Source organism: Scyliorhinus canicula, chromosome 28 (assembly GCF_902713615.1).
Source record: "Scyliorhinus canicula chromosome 28, sScyCan1.1, whole genome shotgun sequence".
Taxonomy (NCBI): domain Eukaryota; kingdom Metazoa; phylum Chordata; class Chondrichthyes; order Carcharhiniformes; family Scyliorhinidae; genus Scyliorhinus; species Scyliorhinus canicula.
Window position 1 is genome coordinate 19,011,481 of NC_052173.1, and position 18,351 is coordinate 19,029,831.

The following is an 18,351-nucleotide window of genomic DNA, read 5'->3' on the forward strand; positions in this document are numbered from 1 at the left end:
TAATTTGAAAGCTGACTCTACATTTTAAAATGTAAAGCCCAGTTGCTTCTGAAACTTACTTCAAAGATTTGAAGAAGTATTGGTCATCCGTAGGTCCCTGTCTATACTTCCGGTGTTGGCTTTGGGCAGATTTTATTCATCCCTGTTATCGCAGAGAATATTTTGTTGTCGAACATGTTGGTTGTTCGGATTGGTGCAAGATCCGATTGGGGTGGGGTGGGGGGGAAGAAAAATCGGATTGATTGCAAAGGTTGCTGAAGGTTTCAGTGTTTCGAATCTTATTACCTTCCTGAGGCTTGGGCAGCAGTCAGCAGATGAATACTGTCAATGTTTAATTAGCCTCCTGCTGGAACCCACTGGAGTTATTAACCTGCTCAGATTGGAGAAACCTGGCTGATTTACTCAGACATGCTAAATTCACAAGCCCTGTGTAGTACTAAGTGGTTTTTAACACCTCTCTCAGCTTCAGGATTGCAAATGTGAAATGGAGCCTTTATTTTCGATGCCAATTTTTTTTCCCCAACTGAAAATGTTTCCACTGAACCCTCCACTGCCTAACCCGAGCAGTCATTATTCACGTGTGTGTGTTGGCACGCTATTCGAGCATCAGCAACATCACAGCCGAACCCCTTCTTCACCTCACATCCCAGCTGCGTTGTGTTTGGGAGCAGAAATGGGGGTCATTTCCCCCCCTCCCCCCCAAACAGAGATCAGTACAGACTAGGATTATAACCTGGGCACACTCATTGCTTTCAAGAAGGCTTTGGGGGAACCTACCATCGTTCTCTGGTGTATACCAGCTTGATCTTTTGCCAAAAGTGCATGAAATCTGAAAAATGATAGAAAAAGGTGACAGGAAATGAAACAGAAAATGAAACAGACATTATCAAGCAACAAAGTATTGGGCTAGAGAGTGAGGGCGAATATCGAAAACAGTAGTTGATCTGTGTCCGATTAGACTGAAGCTGGCTGATGCCTCGTCCCATACTTCATTCTCCATGTCTTGGCTTGCCTCAGCTGCTACCCAGTTTTGACGTATCTGCTGTTTCGTTGATGGTTCAGTAGGTAAGCGTACTACTCCAGTGTTGTACAAACCAGGAAGGCCGAAGGCTTGACCCTGATTTGTGCTCGGCTCGCTGATTTTCGAACAGCTACAACGTTCTAAGCTCCTCCACCTTGCAGACACTCTCTCCACACCTTCAAAAGCCTCCTCTCTTTCAAACTCCTGCTTGATGCCTGTGTTTTGCCCACATTGCGCTTTGCAAAAAGCACAAATGTGTTTAATATTCAATCTTTGCCAGATGTTCCAGTTCCATTTTGTCTGAACACTAATCTTCTTTTCAGACAATTGCTGTAATATAATAACAGACTACAGGGAGCGATTACAAGGCCATAATCTAATTGGACAGCTTAAATGACGTTATGAGCCGTGAAAGTGGATCTCGAACAATTTTTTATTTATTCAGTAAATATTTTTATTGTACCTTCTCCTATTGCCCGCTCTTATTTTTAAACCACTCCTGACTCTCTGCCAGCAACACCTGTGCTCCAGCTGAGCGATACATCAGACAGTCTGTTCCCAAGTCTTCCTAATGTGTCCCAGTAAATAGTTGAGGTTTAGGATAACTTGTAATTTCCACTACCCCCCCCCCCCCCAACGCTTTTGGGGAAGTGAATGGGGGGGGGGGGGGGGGGGGAGAGAACCGCAACCCCAGTTATTTGCAATGCAAGAACAGCCAAACATGGGCCTCAACCCCACTGACCTGTTGCACATAGGAGTTACCATAAATGGTGCCACTATGTCAGCAAAGTGCAAGCAGTTCATGGACATTAGTTAACCCTTGATATTGGATTAAATCCTCAGTCATTGTGTTGCAGATCTTGTGCTGGTGAATTTTGGTTCATTGATATTGGCGGTTTTGCCCCAGGCCTGCTGGTCTATTAGGATTGATGCGCTCCGAGAAAGGTCATACTTCAATCCACTCATTGGATTCCCCATCTCAAATTGGTCCTGCTACTCACTAAATTACCACATAGTGTCTAGGAATGGGCAGCACACGTGGTTTCACAGCCACAGGGTCCCAGGTTCGATTCCCCACTGTGTCACTGTCTGTGCGGAGTCTGCACGTTCTCCCCGTGTCTGCGTGGGTTTCCTCCGGGTGCTCCAGTTTCCTCCCACAATCCAAAGACGTGCGGGTTAGGTGGACTGGCCATGATAAATTGTCCCTTAGTGTCTAGGAATGTGCAGGTTAGGTTATGGCGATATGGGGGAATTGGGCATGGAGTGCTCATTTGAAGGGTCGGTGCAGACTCGATAGGCCAAATGGCCTGCCTCCTTCTGCACTGTAGGGATCCTATCTTAACCCACACAGACACGGGGAGAATGTGCAAACACCACACGGACAGTGACCCAGAGCCAGGATTCAAACCTGGGTCCTCAGCGCCGTAGTCCCAGTGCTAACCACTGTGCCACCTGCCGACCCCGAGTGAATGTTACTTGCCTCTTATCAGCCCAGATCTGAATGTTGTCCAGATCTTGCTCATATTCACACGGACTGCTTCAGTATCTGAGGAGTTGCTAATGGTAATGAATTTTGTGCAATCGTGAATCAACATCCTGCTTTTGACGTTATGATGGAAGGAAGGTCATTGGTGAAGCAACTAAAGATGGTTAGACAGGCACGTGGCACAGTGGTTAGCACTGGGACTACTTGGCTGAGGTCCCAGGTTCGATCCCAGCCCTGGGTGGGTTTGCACGTTCTCCCCATGTCTGCGTGGGTTTCGCCCCCACAACCCAAAGATGTGCAGGGTAGGTGGATTGGCCATGCTAAATTGCCCCTTAATTGGAGAAAAAATAATAATTGGATACTCTAAATTTATTTTTAAAAAGATGTTTGGGCTCAGGGAATGACCCTGAGGAACTCCTGCAGTGATGTTCTGGGACTGAGGTGACTCCAACCCTAGCCAAGCTGGTATCTACCTGATGATGTGGTTGCACTATCCACCATCGCCTGCTGATACTTTAGGTTTTCCCGTGAAGAAAGCCAGGGACAAGGTGCCGAAGGGGATTCAGACAACATTGAAACGGTTCCTCAACAGCAAAGATTTGGGGCCTTCAGGAGAGGAGAGGAGGGGAGAGAAAGGAAAGAATTGGAAGGAAAATAAATGGGGCGACTGCCCCATCAGCAGAAAAAGACAAATCGCGACTATTGCACATGGGAGCGGTGGAGCTTTCTGCCAGAGTTAAGTCCCGCTGTGTGTCAACCTGAAACTTCTTTTTTGCTTTCTGCAGGATCCTGAGGAAAAATATTATGAGAGCAGCTGAAGGTGATGTTGATGGAGGGATTAAAGGGATTTGTGGTGTCTTTAGTACAGATTGACCAAGTTCTAGCCTTTGTTGATTAAAGGAGATGTCTATATTCAGCAATCAATACCCAGGATAATGCTGGCAGTGAAGGTCAAACATAGCAGAAACCTGGAGAATTAACTAAATTAAGTTTACCGTGTTAAATTGCTTCCATCTATGTGTTCATGGGGTGGACATATTCTGCGCTGTGTTCTTGTGACTGGCAATGTCATGTCAAATACATGAGAGCATCACGATCTTTTCCAAGTGAGAATCTACAATTGTTTATTGGCAATGTCAGGTAGCACAGTGGTTAGCATTGTTGCTTCACAGCTCCAGGGTCCCGGGTTCGATTCCCAGCTTGGGTCACTGTCTGTGCGGAGTCTGCACGTTCTCCCCGTGTCTGCGTGGGTTTCCTCCGGGTGCTCCGGTTTCCTCCCACAAGTCCCGAAAGACGTGCTGTTAGGTGAATTGGACATTCTGAATTCTCCCTCTGTGACCCGAACAGACGCCGGAATGTGGCGACTAGGGGCTTTTCACAGTAACTTCATTGCAGTGTTAATGTAAGCCTACTTGTGACAATAATAAAGATTATTATTATTATTCAGTTGGTACTGGTTGAGTACAATTTGCCCTACTATTAATATTGGACATTGCAGCATCAATGAGCTGAAATGGGATGTTGTCGTAGATCATGCATTTATGGATTGAGTTGGAAGAGATTGTGGGCGGGCGGGGGGGGGGGGGGTTTTGAGCCCATGTAGACGTCATTGAGAACGGCGGCCGAGGCACAAAGCCCGGAGAGAATCGGAAACTGATGGAGTAACGCAAAACACGCCACAGGAGCCCGGGAACCTCATTCTAATACATCAGCATGTAAATCACAAGCACTCACTCTGGGACATCCCCCCACCCCCTCACTGAATATTCAGCCTGACGTTTACAACAGTTTTACATAAACGTCAGGCTGGCAGACTCACCTCTGAGGGGGATTTTGGAGATGAGATATGAGTCAGCCATCACCCTCCAGGGAGTTACATGCTCAGGGCGCAGGGACAGGATACAGGGGACACGGATATGTTCAACTCTGGGCTGGGGGAGGGGATTTCAGTCCCTCAATCTTAGGGGGCGGGGTTAAGCTGCATGGAAGTTCAAATCCATTTGTCAGGGAAGTTTGACTGTCAGAAATTAGTGTTGGGGTGGATGGCTATGGCTGATGGAAGGCTTGTCAACTCTGCAGCCCTTGTGACCTTAGAGAATGAGGGTGTGCTTATCATGTTCATTGCAGACTTCACTCGAATCAGCTGTGCCTCTTCTGCCACAAGAGGCAGTCATTTGCCCAAAATGCTACATTAACCGTCATTGACGAATCAATTGTGCCAATGAAATCTGCAGAGCTAAACATTAGTGCCACTGATTGGAGCCAAGTTCTTTGTCCATCCCAACTGTCTGCTCCTCTACCGCAGCTACATTCACGGCCAGGTGTCCTTAGAGAGGGAGTATGCAGTGCCCATGAGTGGCATCGAGGCCGTCCATGCCTAATGGGCACTGCAGGGATTGAGGTGCCTTATTGACCCTTTATATCACATTTCAGTTTGATGTTTTAAGTTTCCATTTGGGTTTTGTTTCTGTTTCAGCCCTTTAATGGGATACCCCTTTGACTTTGTTCCTCACTTCTTTAAATTTAGTTTATTGGTTTTCACACAAAATAGTTGGAGCCAAGTTCTGAACCCTTTGGAAGCATTGGCCCCAAATATTGAACTCCAATACTCATTCAAGAGTTAACATGGCACAAATCATCCCTGGGGCGGGTTTAGCACAGTGGGCTAAACAGCTGGCTTCTAATGCCGAACAAGGCCAGCAGCACGGTTCAATTCCCGTACCAGCCTCCCCGAACAGGCACCGGAATGTGGCGACTAGGGGCTTTTCACAGTAACTTCATTTGAAGCCTACTTGTGACAATAAGTGATTATTATTATGTTATAAAGGACAGTTAGAAATGCTTACAGAAACTGCGAATTTTGCTGTGGAAATAATAAGACTATGCTGAGATTCTGTTTCCTTCCAAAAGTGGTTATTTTTCACAAGTGCAAATTCAATCAAGTGGTACAGGCCAACAATCCAACATGGCCAGCAGTGCAGACAGACCCAAAACTACTTCTTCCAGCAGGAATAACTGGGGAATCCTGATTGTTGTTTTTCTCCTTCTCAATAGATCAGGGTTGCTGGTGGCAATAGTTGTGTCCCAGTTGCTGCCTTAGCTGATATCCACAAGTTCAATACAGGCAGTCCTCAACTTTACAATGTTTGTGTTACGACAAACTTTTTATAAATTGACTCCGCATTTCAACTTTACAACATCGCGATTTTAATACATTTATATGCCTAAAATATATATAAGCACTCAGACTCGCAGAAGCTCAGGGTTAAACAGGCCAGTGATCAATGGCTTCATTATATCTCTGATGTGGAGATGCCGGCGTTGGACTGGGGTAAGCACAGTAAGAAGTCTTACAACACCAGGTTAAAGTCCAACAGGTTTGTTTCAATCACTAGCTTTCGGAGCACTGCTCCTTCCTCAGGTGAATGAAGAGGTGGGTTACACAAACATATCGTTTCTGCTCGGCGATTCTGCATAGCCAAGTTCTGCACACATGAGTACCAACTGTCCAGGTTTGAGACAATTCCCACCTCTTTAACCTGCTCCGTCTGGACCTGTAAAGACTTAATTACCTGCAAAGACTTGCATTCAAAGTATCGTCTTGCATTTTTGACTTTGTCTCTTGATATGTTTCTGGAACCTATCTCTTCATTCACTGGTGTTGTAAGACTTTGTACTGTACTTCATTATATCTCCTACATTAACCGAGGAACTTGTGCTCAGGCGTGCAAACATCAAGAGTCACCTCAGCGACTTGACAGGGCAAGAATTGAGAGCATTGCATATGAGCGATTTCCAGCCTTGATTCAGGAACCAATCCCTCATTTATACCGTTGTTCCAATAGGAAAATTAGTTCCAACTTAGTACATTTCGACTTACAATGTGGTTTTCAGGAACCAATTGTACCTGCACATCAAAGCTAAAGGGAACTTGGTCTGTATAGCCCAGTACCACACTGTCCACTTACTGAGCCACAGGTAGCTTCACCTACCCATTGGAATGTTTTAAATAGCTCTATCACCATCGAGTCATAAAACCTGATGTATTTTAACAATCCTTTATACATTTTAACCTGGGAAACTGTCATAAATGGTTGACCCCTTTTCAGGGTGAGCAATAGTTATTTTTATTGGTGCCTTTAATCACTGGGTAAGATTCTGAGCATTGTTTCAAGGCAAATATTTGAAGCTTTCTTTTGGAGTCATAGTGAAATCTCGGGTTTTAATTTTTAAATCTTTTTATTCTTACCGTGTTATAATATGTTCATTTACTGTCTTGTGATGACAATTTATTATTCGGGCTGGTGTGGTTTTCATTTGGGAATTTGCATTTATACATGTTAGCGATAATCATGCACACACATACCGCATCATTTACAAATATAAGTCAATTATTGTTTCCATAATTGTGCTGGCAAGTGCTATTGGAGAGTTATATGGTTTTTTTTAAAGTCCCCCCCCCCCCCCCCCCCCCCCCCCCCCCTCCCCTCCCACTTATCTAAAGGGACTAACTCTTTGGAGGAGTATGGTCCTATAACATCCCACCTAAGTCTCTCAACATCCCACTTCAGTCCCTAGATTAGAACCTTGGTAGAGTATGGTCCTACAATATCCCACCTTGGTCACTAGTAGTCATGTGAAAGCCTATTCAACTGTGGAAGGCATCAAAGTTGAACCAGTCCTGTCCTCATCTGTTATCCATGCACACACATTTCAGTAAGTGTCACTATATTGTAATTGGAGGGAGGAACACTGGCTGAAGCTAATTGAATCACCCCTCCTGCTGCCTTGGCTGAGATCAGCTTACTGTACACACATTGAGAATCCTGCCTGGGATCTTGGGGCAGCAGGGTAGCATGGTGGTTAGCATAAATGCTTCACAGCTCCAGGGTCCCAGGTTCGATTCCCGGCTGGGTCACTGTCTGTGTGGAGTCTGCACGTCCTCCCCCTGTGTGCGTGGGTTTCCTCCGGGTGCTCCGGTTTCCTCCCACAGTCCAAAGATGTGCGGGTTAGGTGGATTGGCCGTGATAAATTGCCCGTAGTGTCCTAATAAAAGTAAGGTTAAGGGGGGTTGTTGGGTTACGGGTATAGGGTGGATACGTGGGTTTGAGTAGGGTGATCATGGCTCGGCACAACATTGAGGGCCGAAGGGCCTGTTCTGTGCTGTACTGTTCTATGTTCTATCACCTGGTCTGCATGACTCAGTGAATTTACAGTGCCGAAGGAGGCCATTTGGCCCATCGAGTCTGCACCGGCCCTTGGAAAGAGCACCTACGTAAGCCCACACCTCCACCCTATACCCACACTTCCATCCTGTCTCCGTAACCCCACCTAACCTTTTTTGGACACTATGGGGCAATTCAGTGTGGCCAATCCACCTAACCTGCACATCTTTGGACTGTGGGAGGAAACCGGAGCACCCGGAGGAAACCCACGCAGACACGGGGAGGATGTGCAGACTCCGCACAGACAGTGACCCAAGCCGGGAATCGAACCTGGGACCCTGGCGCTATGAAGCCACAGTGCTATCCACTGTGCTACCGTGCTGCCCTACAGTGATTCAAAGCCCAACAAGTCCACTTCTAGTTTTAACTGAGATGGATTCCAAAATCAGTGATCATACCTTATCATTAAATTCAGCAGGAGCTGGGTGAAAGCAGTTTCCCTGGGTTTGCTGACCACTAAGCTGTCCAGTGCCCCGCTCCATCCCTGTAAATGCCGGGATCGTTACATTTAAACAATGGGTCAATGTAGTGGTGCACTGCACACTCTAGACCCGGAATACTGCAAAGTGACATCACATGGGTTTGTTCCCCCCAGAGAGCGCCACATGATGTGAGTTTCCAATCTTGCCCATTCATCCTGGAGGGCCATGAAGTGAAAACCATGTGCTTGTGCTGGGTGGGAGGCTATATCAATGCAACAGTTTGCAAGTATTGTCTGCACACCTTTCACCCAGCCAGGGATACACTGGCCAGAAGTCTGACAGAGTCATGCAGCTGTTAAGGAAGAGCAGAGAGGGCAACAATGATTGATTTAACAAACAGACATTTTATGGAACCTTTTAACCTCACTGGTGGATGATTCCATTTAACACGCACCAGCTTGAACTGTTCACAGTGGTCAAGGTACCAATCAAGAGGGCGGGAATGAAATTATAATCTTTTAATAACTTCCATTTTGACCAGGAGTGGTAGATTAGCATTGGATTGTTGGAGACATCAACCCAGTGCCCTAGAAACAAAAATAGATCTAAAACTGGTCAATTGTCAAAATAAGCACATATTCAATGCAAGTATTGAACACAAGCTTTAAGGCACACCTCAACCCATTGATACATTGAATCCAACTCCGCTGTTAACCACTGTTAGCATGTCCCACACACCAACCTGTACTTTGATGGCCTGTACAGATGGTAAATTTGACTATTTTTCCAGTATTTCTTGAGTCGATTAAAGGATGATTTTTTTCACATGAATTTGTTAGCTTCCAGTTATCCACAAAAATCATTTGCAAATAAGTTTGGCTCTGGATCCCCAAAATTCAGAATCCAGTTTAAATTGTGCAATCTTGATGTTGTGACTGCTGTATGACTGACCCTATCAAAAAACTGTTGTAAAAGAAATCGATATATTTATCACTCCTTTTACTTTCCCCGTGTCTGCGTGGGTCTCACCCCCACAACCCAAAGATGTGCAAGTGGATTGGCCATGCTAAATTGCCCCTTTATCAGACAAAAAATGAATTTAACTTTTTTTTAAATCACTCCTTTTACTTTTTGCGCAGTGGTGTTCACATTAATACCTTTAATTTTTTAAGTAGTGCTGAGATTGTTGCTGGAGCTGCTTCAGATGACGTTTGGGCCCTAACAGTTTCAAAGAAGTGAATTAATAGGGCTATATAGACCATAGAACAGTACAGCACAGAACAGGCCCTTTGGCCCTCAATGTTGTGCCGAGCCATGATCACCCTACTCAAACCCACGTATCCACCGTATACCCGTAACCCAACAACCCCCCCAACCTTACTTTTTTATTTTTTTTTTTTAAATTTTTTTTTTAATTTAGAGTATCCAATTATTTTTTCCAATTAAGGGGCAATTTAGCATGGCCAATTCACCTAACCTGCACATCTTTTGGGTTGTGGGGGCGAAACCCACGCAGACACGGGGAGAATGTGCAAACTCCACACGGACAGTGACCCAGGGCCGGGATTCAAACCTGGGACCTCAGCGCCGTAGGCAGCAATGACCTTACTTTTTTATTAGGACACTACGGGCAATTTAGCATGGCCAATCCACCTAACCCGCACATCTTTGGACTGTGGGAGGAAACCGGAGCACCCGGAGGAAACCCACGCACACAGGGGGAGGACGTGCAGACTCCACACAGACAGTGACCCAGCCGGGAATCGAACCTGGGACCCTGGAGCTGTGAAGCATTTATGCTAATCACCATGCTACCCTGCTGCCCTGCTATGCAGGGGAAAATGTTCCCTGATTGACTAGATATGGGGTGCAGGATTGAAATTCCAGCAAGTCAGTAAACTGCAGGTGTTCCGACAGTTTTCTCATATCATCTATGTGTACTAATTCAACTTCTTCAAAATGTCAGGGTAATACTCAGCTTCCTCCTTTACTGGTTCCACAGGTAAATCCACTGCCAAGTGTGGTGCTGAGCCGTTCAATCACTCGTCCCAGCTCTCAGCTCATTTTAGTCACAGCAGTAGTTGAAGCCTTGCACCTCTGCACTGTGGGAGGGGAAAATGGCTCCTTGGGTGAGCTATGTCGTAGCCATTTCTGTAACCACAAGTCACCGAGTTCAGGAGAGCAGGAGAAAGGGCAGCACGGTGGCCTAGTGGTTAGCACTGCGCCTCACGGCTCCGAGGACCCGGGTTTGATCCCGGTTCTGGGTCACTGTCCATGTGGAGTTTGCACATTCTCCCCGTGTCTGTGTGGGTCTCAGCCCCACAACCCAAAAATGTGCAGGGTAGGTGGATTGGCCGCGCTAAATTGCCCCTTAATTTGAAAACAAAAAAGAATTGGGTACTCGAAATATGTATTAAAAAAAGGAGAGCAGGAGAAAATATGGATGGCACAGTAGCATAGTGGTTAGCACTGTTGCTTCACAGCGCTAGGGACCCAGGTTCGATTCCCAGCTGGGTCACTGTCTGTGCGGAGTCTGAACGTCCTCCCCGTGTCTGCGTGGGTTTCCTCCGGGTGCTCCGGTTTCCTCCCACAGTCCAAAGACATGCAGGTTAGGTGGATTGGCCGTGCTAAATTGCCCCTTAGTGTCCAAAGGTTAGGTGGGGTTACTGGGTTACGGGGATGGGGTGGAGGTGTGGGCTTGGGTAGGGTGCTCTTTCAGGGGTCGGTGCAGACTTATTGGGCCGAATGGCCTCCTTCTGCACTGTAAATTCTATGATTTTATATGAAAAAGCACTTTCTATTAAAATATTCTTACCAAGTGCTTCACGGCAAGGGCTAGAGCAATACTGACAGAAATATGCCTGACTTGCTTCCAGTCTAGCCATTGATATCACAGAACCATTGAATTGTTACTGCACAGAATGAGGCCATATGGCCCATCGTGTCTGTGCTGCCCCATCGTGTCTGTGCTGCCCCATCGTGTCTGTGCTGCGCCTGCCCCATCACAAAACACAAGTGGAGAAAACCGTAAGATCTTCGAAAAAGCAGAAACGAGAGGCTGTCAATTTTAATCCTACCTCTTGAAGGAGTTGATTTTTTTCTTTAAGGGCAAAATATCACCTTTTGACCAGTTCATATCAAAACATCATATTCAAATTGCCCTTCCAGCTGCTGCCGTACCAATAATGAAATCGTCCTTTCAAATGGGTATAATTGGATAAATGTGATTTTCCACCCCTCCAGCGCATTCCAATTGATGGATTTTAACTGTATTTTCGATGCACATTGCAGCCTTAACAGCAGAAGGTTGATTGTCACCTTTAAGTTCTCAATAAATCAACGGTGAAACAGCGGGGAAAGACTCTCCTGTGTCTAATTTTGACATTAATGACCTAATTCATGGTGACCTAGTAAAGTCTGTTCCTGTTCAGCGAATAACCTGTTTCCCACAGAATTGATTTAATCTCTAAGGAGTATTCAATGTGCTCCTTCAATTGTAATGAAGATATTCACAGTTTCAACATGCACTGGGCTGCTGGCAGAATGTTCCGGCCATGCTGAGCTAGAAATCATGTTTGCAGTTCAATGATTTTGATGGCATGGGGATGTTTTTTTTTAATGTATTTATTCAAAGTTTTCAATAAGTTTACAAAACCCTCCAAAAAGGAAAATAATACAAAGAAAGAAGGGCAACATGCCAACAGAACAGAACAACTTAACCCTCTAAACGATAAACAGTTTAGCAAATTAACACCCAATTCAAAACAGGATAGAGCATGGGCCCCTTACAAAAAGGAAAAGAAATCCCCCCCCCCCCTCCCGGGTTGCTGCTGCTGGTTTTTTTAAATTAAGGCTTTGCAAAATTTTCCATTTTAAATAGTAATAATCTTAACACAGCAAATTAGTGAACATTAACATAGTGCATAAAGAGAGTATACATCAGCAATCCACTAGACATTACCCCACACGCCTCAGTCCTCCCACCCCCTCCCATCGAGGCACTCACCCCCCCCCCCATGGGTCGCTGCTGCTGCCGAAGCGTTAATTTTCCCGGCGAAGTCAGCGGACGGTATTGTGCCCCCGCTCAACAGCGGCAGCTCTGTACACTTGGCAAAGTTATTTACACACTTATGTAGGCATCCGTTCGTGGTGTTGTCCCTTACTTCTCCCGGACGGATTTCGCTGATGTTGTCGTGCCGTGCGCACTTCCGCTTATGCCTACATTATCCCGTATTCCCCGTTTTCTCTGTTTCTGTGGATGCCAAGTTTGTTAACGTTTCCCTGCCTCCCCCTCCCCTTCCCTGGCTCTCCTCTATTGTTCCCTGTCTCTCCCCTCTGCCCCCCCCCCCCCCCTCCAGCCCTGTGGCTCGCCTTTCCTTCCTCTTAGATTTAGCTGTTCCCCCCCCCCCCCCCCCCCCCCCGTCTATCTCTCCCTCTCACGCTTTGGCTATTTTCCCCTGATTCTTGGCCACCTGACTATTCTTCCTCTTGTACGTTGGCCACAAACAGGTCCCGGAACAATTGCATGAATGGCTCCCACGTTCTGTAGAAGCCGTCACCTGACCCTCGGATGGGGAATTTGATTTTCTCCATTTGGAGAGATTCCGAGAGGTCGGACAGCCAGTCTGCAGCTCTGGGTGGTGCTGCTGACCGCCAGCCAAACAGGATTCTACGGCGGGCGATCAGGGAGGCAAAGGCAAGGGCGTCCGCCCTCCTCCCCAGGAATAGATCTGGCTGGCCTGAAACCCCGAAGACCGCCACTGGCATGGGGATGTTAACTCGCTTTTTTTCATTAAGTTGATTTATTTGTTTTGTCATTTCCTCGCCCTTTTCCCTGCAGACGGCACACACACACTCTGGTAAGTTTTCAGAACCACACCCCCCCCCCCCCCCCCCCCCCAAATAGGTGGTCTTGACATAGATGTCCAGACAAGCATGATAGCACAGAGGTTAGCACTGTTGCTTCACAGCCCCAGGGTCCCAGGTTCGATTCCCAGCTTGGGTCACTGTCTGTGTGGAGTCTGCACGTTCTCCCCGTGTCTGCGTGGGTTTCCTCCGGGTGCTCCGGTTTCCTCCCATAGTCCAAAGATGTTCAGGTTAGGTGAATTGGCCATGATAAATTGCCCATAGTGTCTAAAAAAGGTTTTGTGGGGTTATTGGGTAACGGGGATAGGGTGGAGGTGTGGGATTAAGGGCCGGTGCAGACTCGATGGGCTGAATGACCTTCTTCTGCACTGTAAATTCTATGATCAAATCCACACATGCACTCTTTCCAAAAGGATCGCTCAGTATCAATCTGGAATGGGGAACCCTAACTAATATCTTACCCCACTTCACAGCCCCAGAGTGCTTAAGTATTATTTATGTATTACTGTTTCACTTCAAGACTTCTGTAATTGTTTTGATTTGTTTTCACTGAGCTGGGAGATGTAATGTCATGAACTGGGTGTTTAATCCCTTATTCTTTTTTATCCTGCAGATAATTCATTGGCCACCAAAACAGGTGGTTGTTTCCCTTCTAAAGCCATGGTTACATTGGAAAATGGCCAAACTCGGGCTGTGTCAGAGCTGAATCCTGGGGACCGGGTCCTAACTGTTGATGCAGCTGGCAAGGTGGTGCCCAGTCAAGTCTTGCTCTTTCTCGACAAGGAAGAAGAGTTGAGGATCTCTTTCACCGTGCTGGAGACTGAAGATCCCCAACAGCGAGTGGAGCTCACCGCAGCGCACCTCATCTTTGTTTCCGATAATAACACAGACAGAATGGAGAACTTTAGGCCGATGTTTGCAAGCAGAGTGCGAACAGGTCAGTTTATCCTTGGAAGGGAGGTTGATTCAGGACAGCTACGTTCATCGAAGATTAAAGCTATCTATGCAGCGGAGGACATTGGTGTCTATGCGCCATTGACATCGCATGGCACGCTGTTGGTGAATAATGTACTGGCATCTTGTTACGCTGTGATGGAGAAGCACCACTGGGCACACCTGGCTTTTGCACCTCTTAGACTGTTTCACTCATTGACTTCATTGTTACCAGCCTTCCACTCTTGGCATGGCAATGCCACGCAGGAGAATGGTATCCATTGGTACTCCAGATTTCTCTACAGCTTAGGCAAGAAGGTTCTGGACAGAGAAAAATTTCACTCTTTATGAAGAGTCGCAGGAGCAGGCCGGCGTTGCCGGAGGGAGGTTGTGGCTGGAGATCCAACCTTGTTGCATCTGTGATACATCAGGTCCTTCTGCATAAGTACCTACATGGTCTTCAGCTTTAAGTGGCATTGTGGACTTCTAATTCTGTACAAGGGAACTCTGTTCCCCAGGGATAGAATTTATTTTATGTGTCAGTAAATATACAGCCAAAATATATTTTTCTACGTCACATATATAACTTTTAATTGTTCCTCTGAATGTCTATACTTTAAATATGTTGCGTGGTTAATGTAATCTTGGTCAAAAACAAACCAGTTTGGGGAATTATTATAAAGTTTATTTTTATACTTCCGAATTGTAATATAATTTTTTGGGATAAAGTCAATATTAATAGAATTATGTTGCAGTATTTCTAATAGTAATGATCAAAGTATGTTATAATGTTTTGTTAATTTAATTTTGTTTGTTCTTATGGAACTAAAGTCTCTCTGACCCTCTTGAATTTGTGTCTCCACAACCACTTTAACAGGAGTTGGGTCAGATCGTGTTGCTCCCATTGGCTGTCTCGTAGTTACCTTTGCCTCTTTCCTTTTGTGTGTCTTTTTCTTTGTATCTATCCATATATTTGACCTTGCGCCCTCTTCCTCTTCTTCCCCCTCTTTCACTCACTTCATTTTTCATTATCTTTATATCTATATAATACTCATATTCATATTCAATATCATTCCCTCTCTATAGCTCCATTTCACTTCCTTTACATCTGTCTTACGTTCTGCATTTGTTGAGTTACTTTTTGCCAATTTCGCTTGTCTTCAGTTTTTTGCTCCCGAAATCTCTCTTACTTGTCCTGTGGAGAATTTAATTAATGTTCAATTGTTTTAATCTGAATCAACTTCAATTAACCTGTAGATTGCACTATAACCCTGCTGTGAACTGGTCCATACATACTTTACATTATTTAATGCATATGGTGTTGTAAACCTTCAAGGCAGGAGTGGAGCAGGAAATCTGGCTTTATATCAGCCTGATCAGAGCCTATTTATATTGCAGATGGTTAAAAATCAACATGAGTTGGGTGCTTTTACAAGAGTTCATGCTGAAATAAATGCGCTTCGTTTTTATTTAAAATAGCTGTAATCACAGAACAAATCTTTCCATATTGTGTGTGTCTCTCTTTGTCTCACTGTTTCTTCCTGTTTTCTCCACACCCCCCTCTTACTGTGTGCCTCTTTCTCTCTCTCCTAAGGTGTGTAGCTGTTTGCTGATGCTTTTAACTGAATTTGTACGTGCTTTACTTCGTTTTTACACTTGTGAAATCAGACTGACCTCCTGGTGCACACCTGCACCTTGACTATGCTGTTTAGATAGGGCACTGATTTTCTTGCAAAACATTAACCAACTACTTGCTGCTGGCAAACAGCATACTGGTTCTTGTGCAGAGAGCAACCAGCCACTCCCAATGCTACCAGCCGGAAAGTTACCACTTATCAATAAAATGCAATCCCTCCAGTTAATGAGTAACCCAAACCTCAGATTTCCTTCTGTTGGTCTCCTTGTATCTTTCTAATGGCTTTATTTGCACGCTGCTGTCTGTATTAAGGCCTGCCTCATCTCCAGAGAGGCTTGTTGTGCCCCCATTACATTTTATTGCATATACAAGACTGAAGCCCCATGCGATGTGCGCATTCCGTATTCCATTTCTCACCATTGCTTCGATTTAACCTTATTATGACTATTGCGCATGGACCAAATCAAGGCCAACTACACTGCTGGGACCATGGTATCATTATCTGCAGAAAGTAACTAAGCAGGTTTGTATCGTGGAGATGGAGATTATGGAATTTTGTTTGCTTACCTTTGGAGAGGAAATTCTAAATAATCTCTCACCCAGTCATCAAATACATTTAGTAGAGGGTCAAGTAGATGATTAATAGATTATACCTGGTCTGTAGCAGGTGCAGATCTTATTCCATGATTTCTTGTGTTTTCCACCCCCACCCCCCTCCTCTCTCTTTATGGCCTGCGAGTACATGTCCCGGGGGGTGGGGGGGGAGGGGGGTATTTCCAAGGATGCCTCCCATTCTCGGATAGCTTGTCGAGGTGACTACTATTCATGGTGAGTTTAGAAAGTGAATGTTGCCAGCCTATTTAAACATCGGGACAACATAGCCAAACCCAATCCTGTCCTTGCCCAACATCCATCAATGTGCACTTAACTGGTAGATAATCAGGCGGAAACCTGACTTAGAGCATAGGAATGGGAGCAGACCATTCAGCCCTTCGAACCTGTTCTGCTATTCAGTTAGATCATGGCTGATCTGTACTTTAACATCATCAACCTGCCTCGATTCCAACTTAATTTGCCACCCTCCCCAGTGTAACGATCCTGTGATCAATTGTAGCTTTTAATATAACCCTGGTGGCGAACGTTCAACTCACTACAAAGGTTGGGGCTCAGAGATGGGACTTCAAGGTCCTTAAAGCTCCATTCTCTTTCCAAAAACCACAAAAACAAAAATATAGAGATCATGACAAAGGGAGCAGTTACTTTGTAATAGTTCATCATTGAACATTAAAAACAATTCTGACCTATAATTGGATCACTTAGAATTTTTTCCTCTCTCTGTTATATTCATAAGCTTCCCTCTTGCTTCCCCATCAGTTCACTTTTCATGTGGGCAGCCATTTTACGTTTTGCCAATCTGGTGCAATCAAGTTAGTTTGCTTCATTTCCTGAGGCAAATGCCGTGGCCATTCTGCCTGACTTGTGCTTTGCTGCTGGTGGATTTGGCAATTGACCAAGCGTTTCCTGGATAGTTGTAGGGCCATCTGCTCCAATGCAAAATTGTCTCCCTCAGTATGCCTTGGCTTTACCTTCAGAAGAGCATTCCCTACTGCGATTCACCTCAATGTCTTCAAGTTTAGGGAAGCAGAAAAAAACAGGCAGGATTCTCCTGGTCATTTTCCTGCTGGAAAATATGCGTGTGGATGTCCGGATCAGGCTAAGAGCTGGATAGCTTGTCAGCATTCATTTTCGGAGCTGACACATGAATAATCACTTGGGTGAACTATGAGGGGGGCCCTTTAAAGGCGACCGCAGAAGAGATGAGAACATTGGGGAAAGATAATGGGCGGGATTCTCTGGTCCCCCATCCGTGTGTTTTGCAGTGGCGCACCGTTTGCTGAGGGTGGGATTCTATCTTCTTGCTGCTTGCCAATGGGAATTCCCATTGAAACCATCCCACGCTGCCAGGAAACCCACGGGCGGGGGGGTGTGGCGGCGGGAAAAGTGAATTGTAAGCGGCTGCGAATTCCAGTCAATGCTACTTCTGGTTTGCAAAAGCATATATAGGAGATACTATATATCAGATTGTGGAATACGATGTTCAGTCCAAGAATAAAGGAGACAATGTCACTCATTAATTGTATACGTCTCTTTCATGAGTGGAATAAACACTGCATCGTTTACTTTGTGTGCAACCTACGCTGTTGGCCTTGCTTTGCGTCGCAAACCAGCTGTCTAGCCAACTGAGCTAAACCGATCCCCAACATTGCAGTGACACTTTGTGCAAAGCAAGGATTTTATGCACTTGATCCTTTTCTCTGCATGAGACTGTGCTCAGTTGGATTACTGAGGGTGGAATCTTACCATCCCCTGCAGAGGCGGCTTTGGTGCCAGGCAGAGGGATATCTTTGAATATGAGACCATAAGAAATAGGAATAGAAGTCGGCCATTTGATTCCTCTCGCCTGCTCCGCCATTCAATAGGACCATGGCTGATCCAACATTCCTCACATCCACTTTCCTGCCCTTTCCCCGTAACCCTGGATTCCCTTACTGATCAAGAATCTATCTGTCTCAACCTTAAATATACACAGCTCTCAATGGCAAGGAGTTCCAAAGACTTCACAACAATCAGAGAGAAGAAATTCCTCCTCATCTCAGGCTTAAATTGGCACCCCTTTTTTCTGGGACTATGCCTTCTGGCCCTAAAGTTTCCCCATCCTCTTAAATATTTACCCTGTCAGGCCCCTTAAGAATCCTATGTGT

At 45.5% G+C, this 18,351-nt stretch overlaps 1 protein-coding gene across 1 annotated transcript in view; it reads left to right on the plus strand.

Annotated features, from left to right (window-relative positions):
* LOC119958238 (sonic hedgehog protein A-like) overlaps positions 1–17,720 on the plus strand; it is a 63,506-nt gene extending 45,786 nt beyond the window's left edge. Inside the window, exon 3 of the mRNA XM_038786653.1 lies at positions 13,634–17,720. Within this exon, the coding sequence (XP_038642581.1) occupies positions 13,634–14,304 (671 nt within the window). The 3' untranslated portion in view covers positions 14,305–17,720. The remainder of the gene's footprint in view (positions 1–13,633) is intronic.
* Positions 17,721–18,351: the final 631 nt, after the last annotated feature.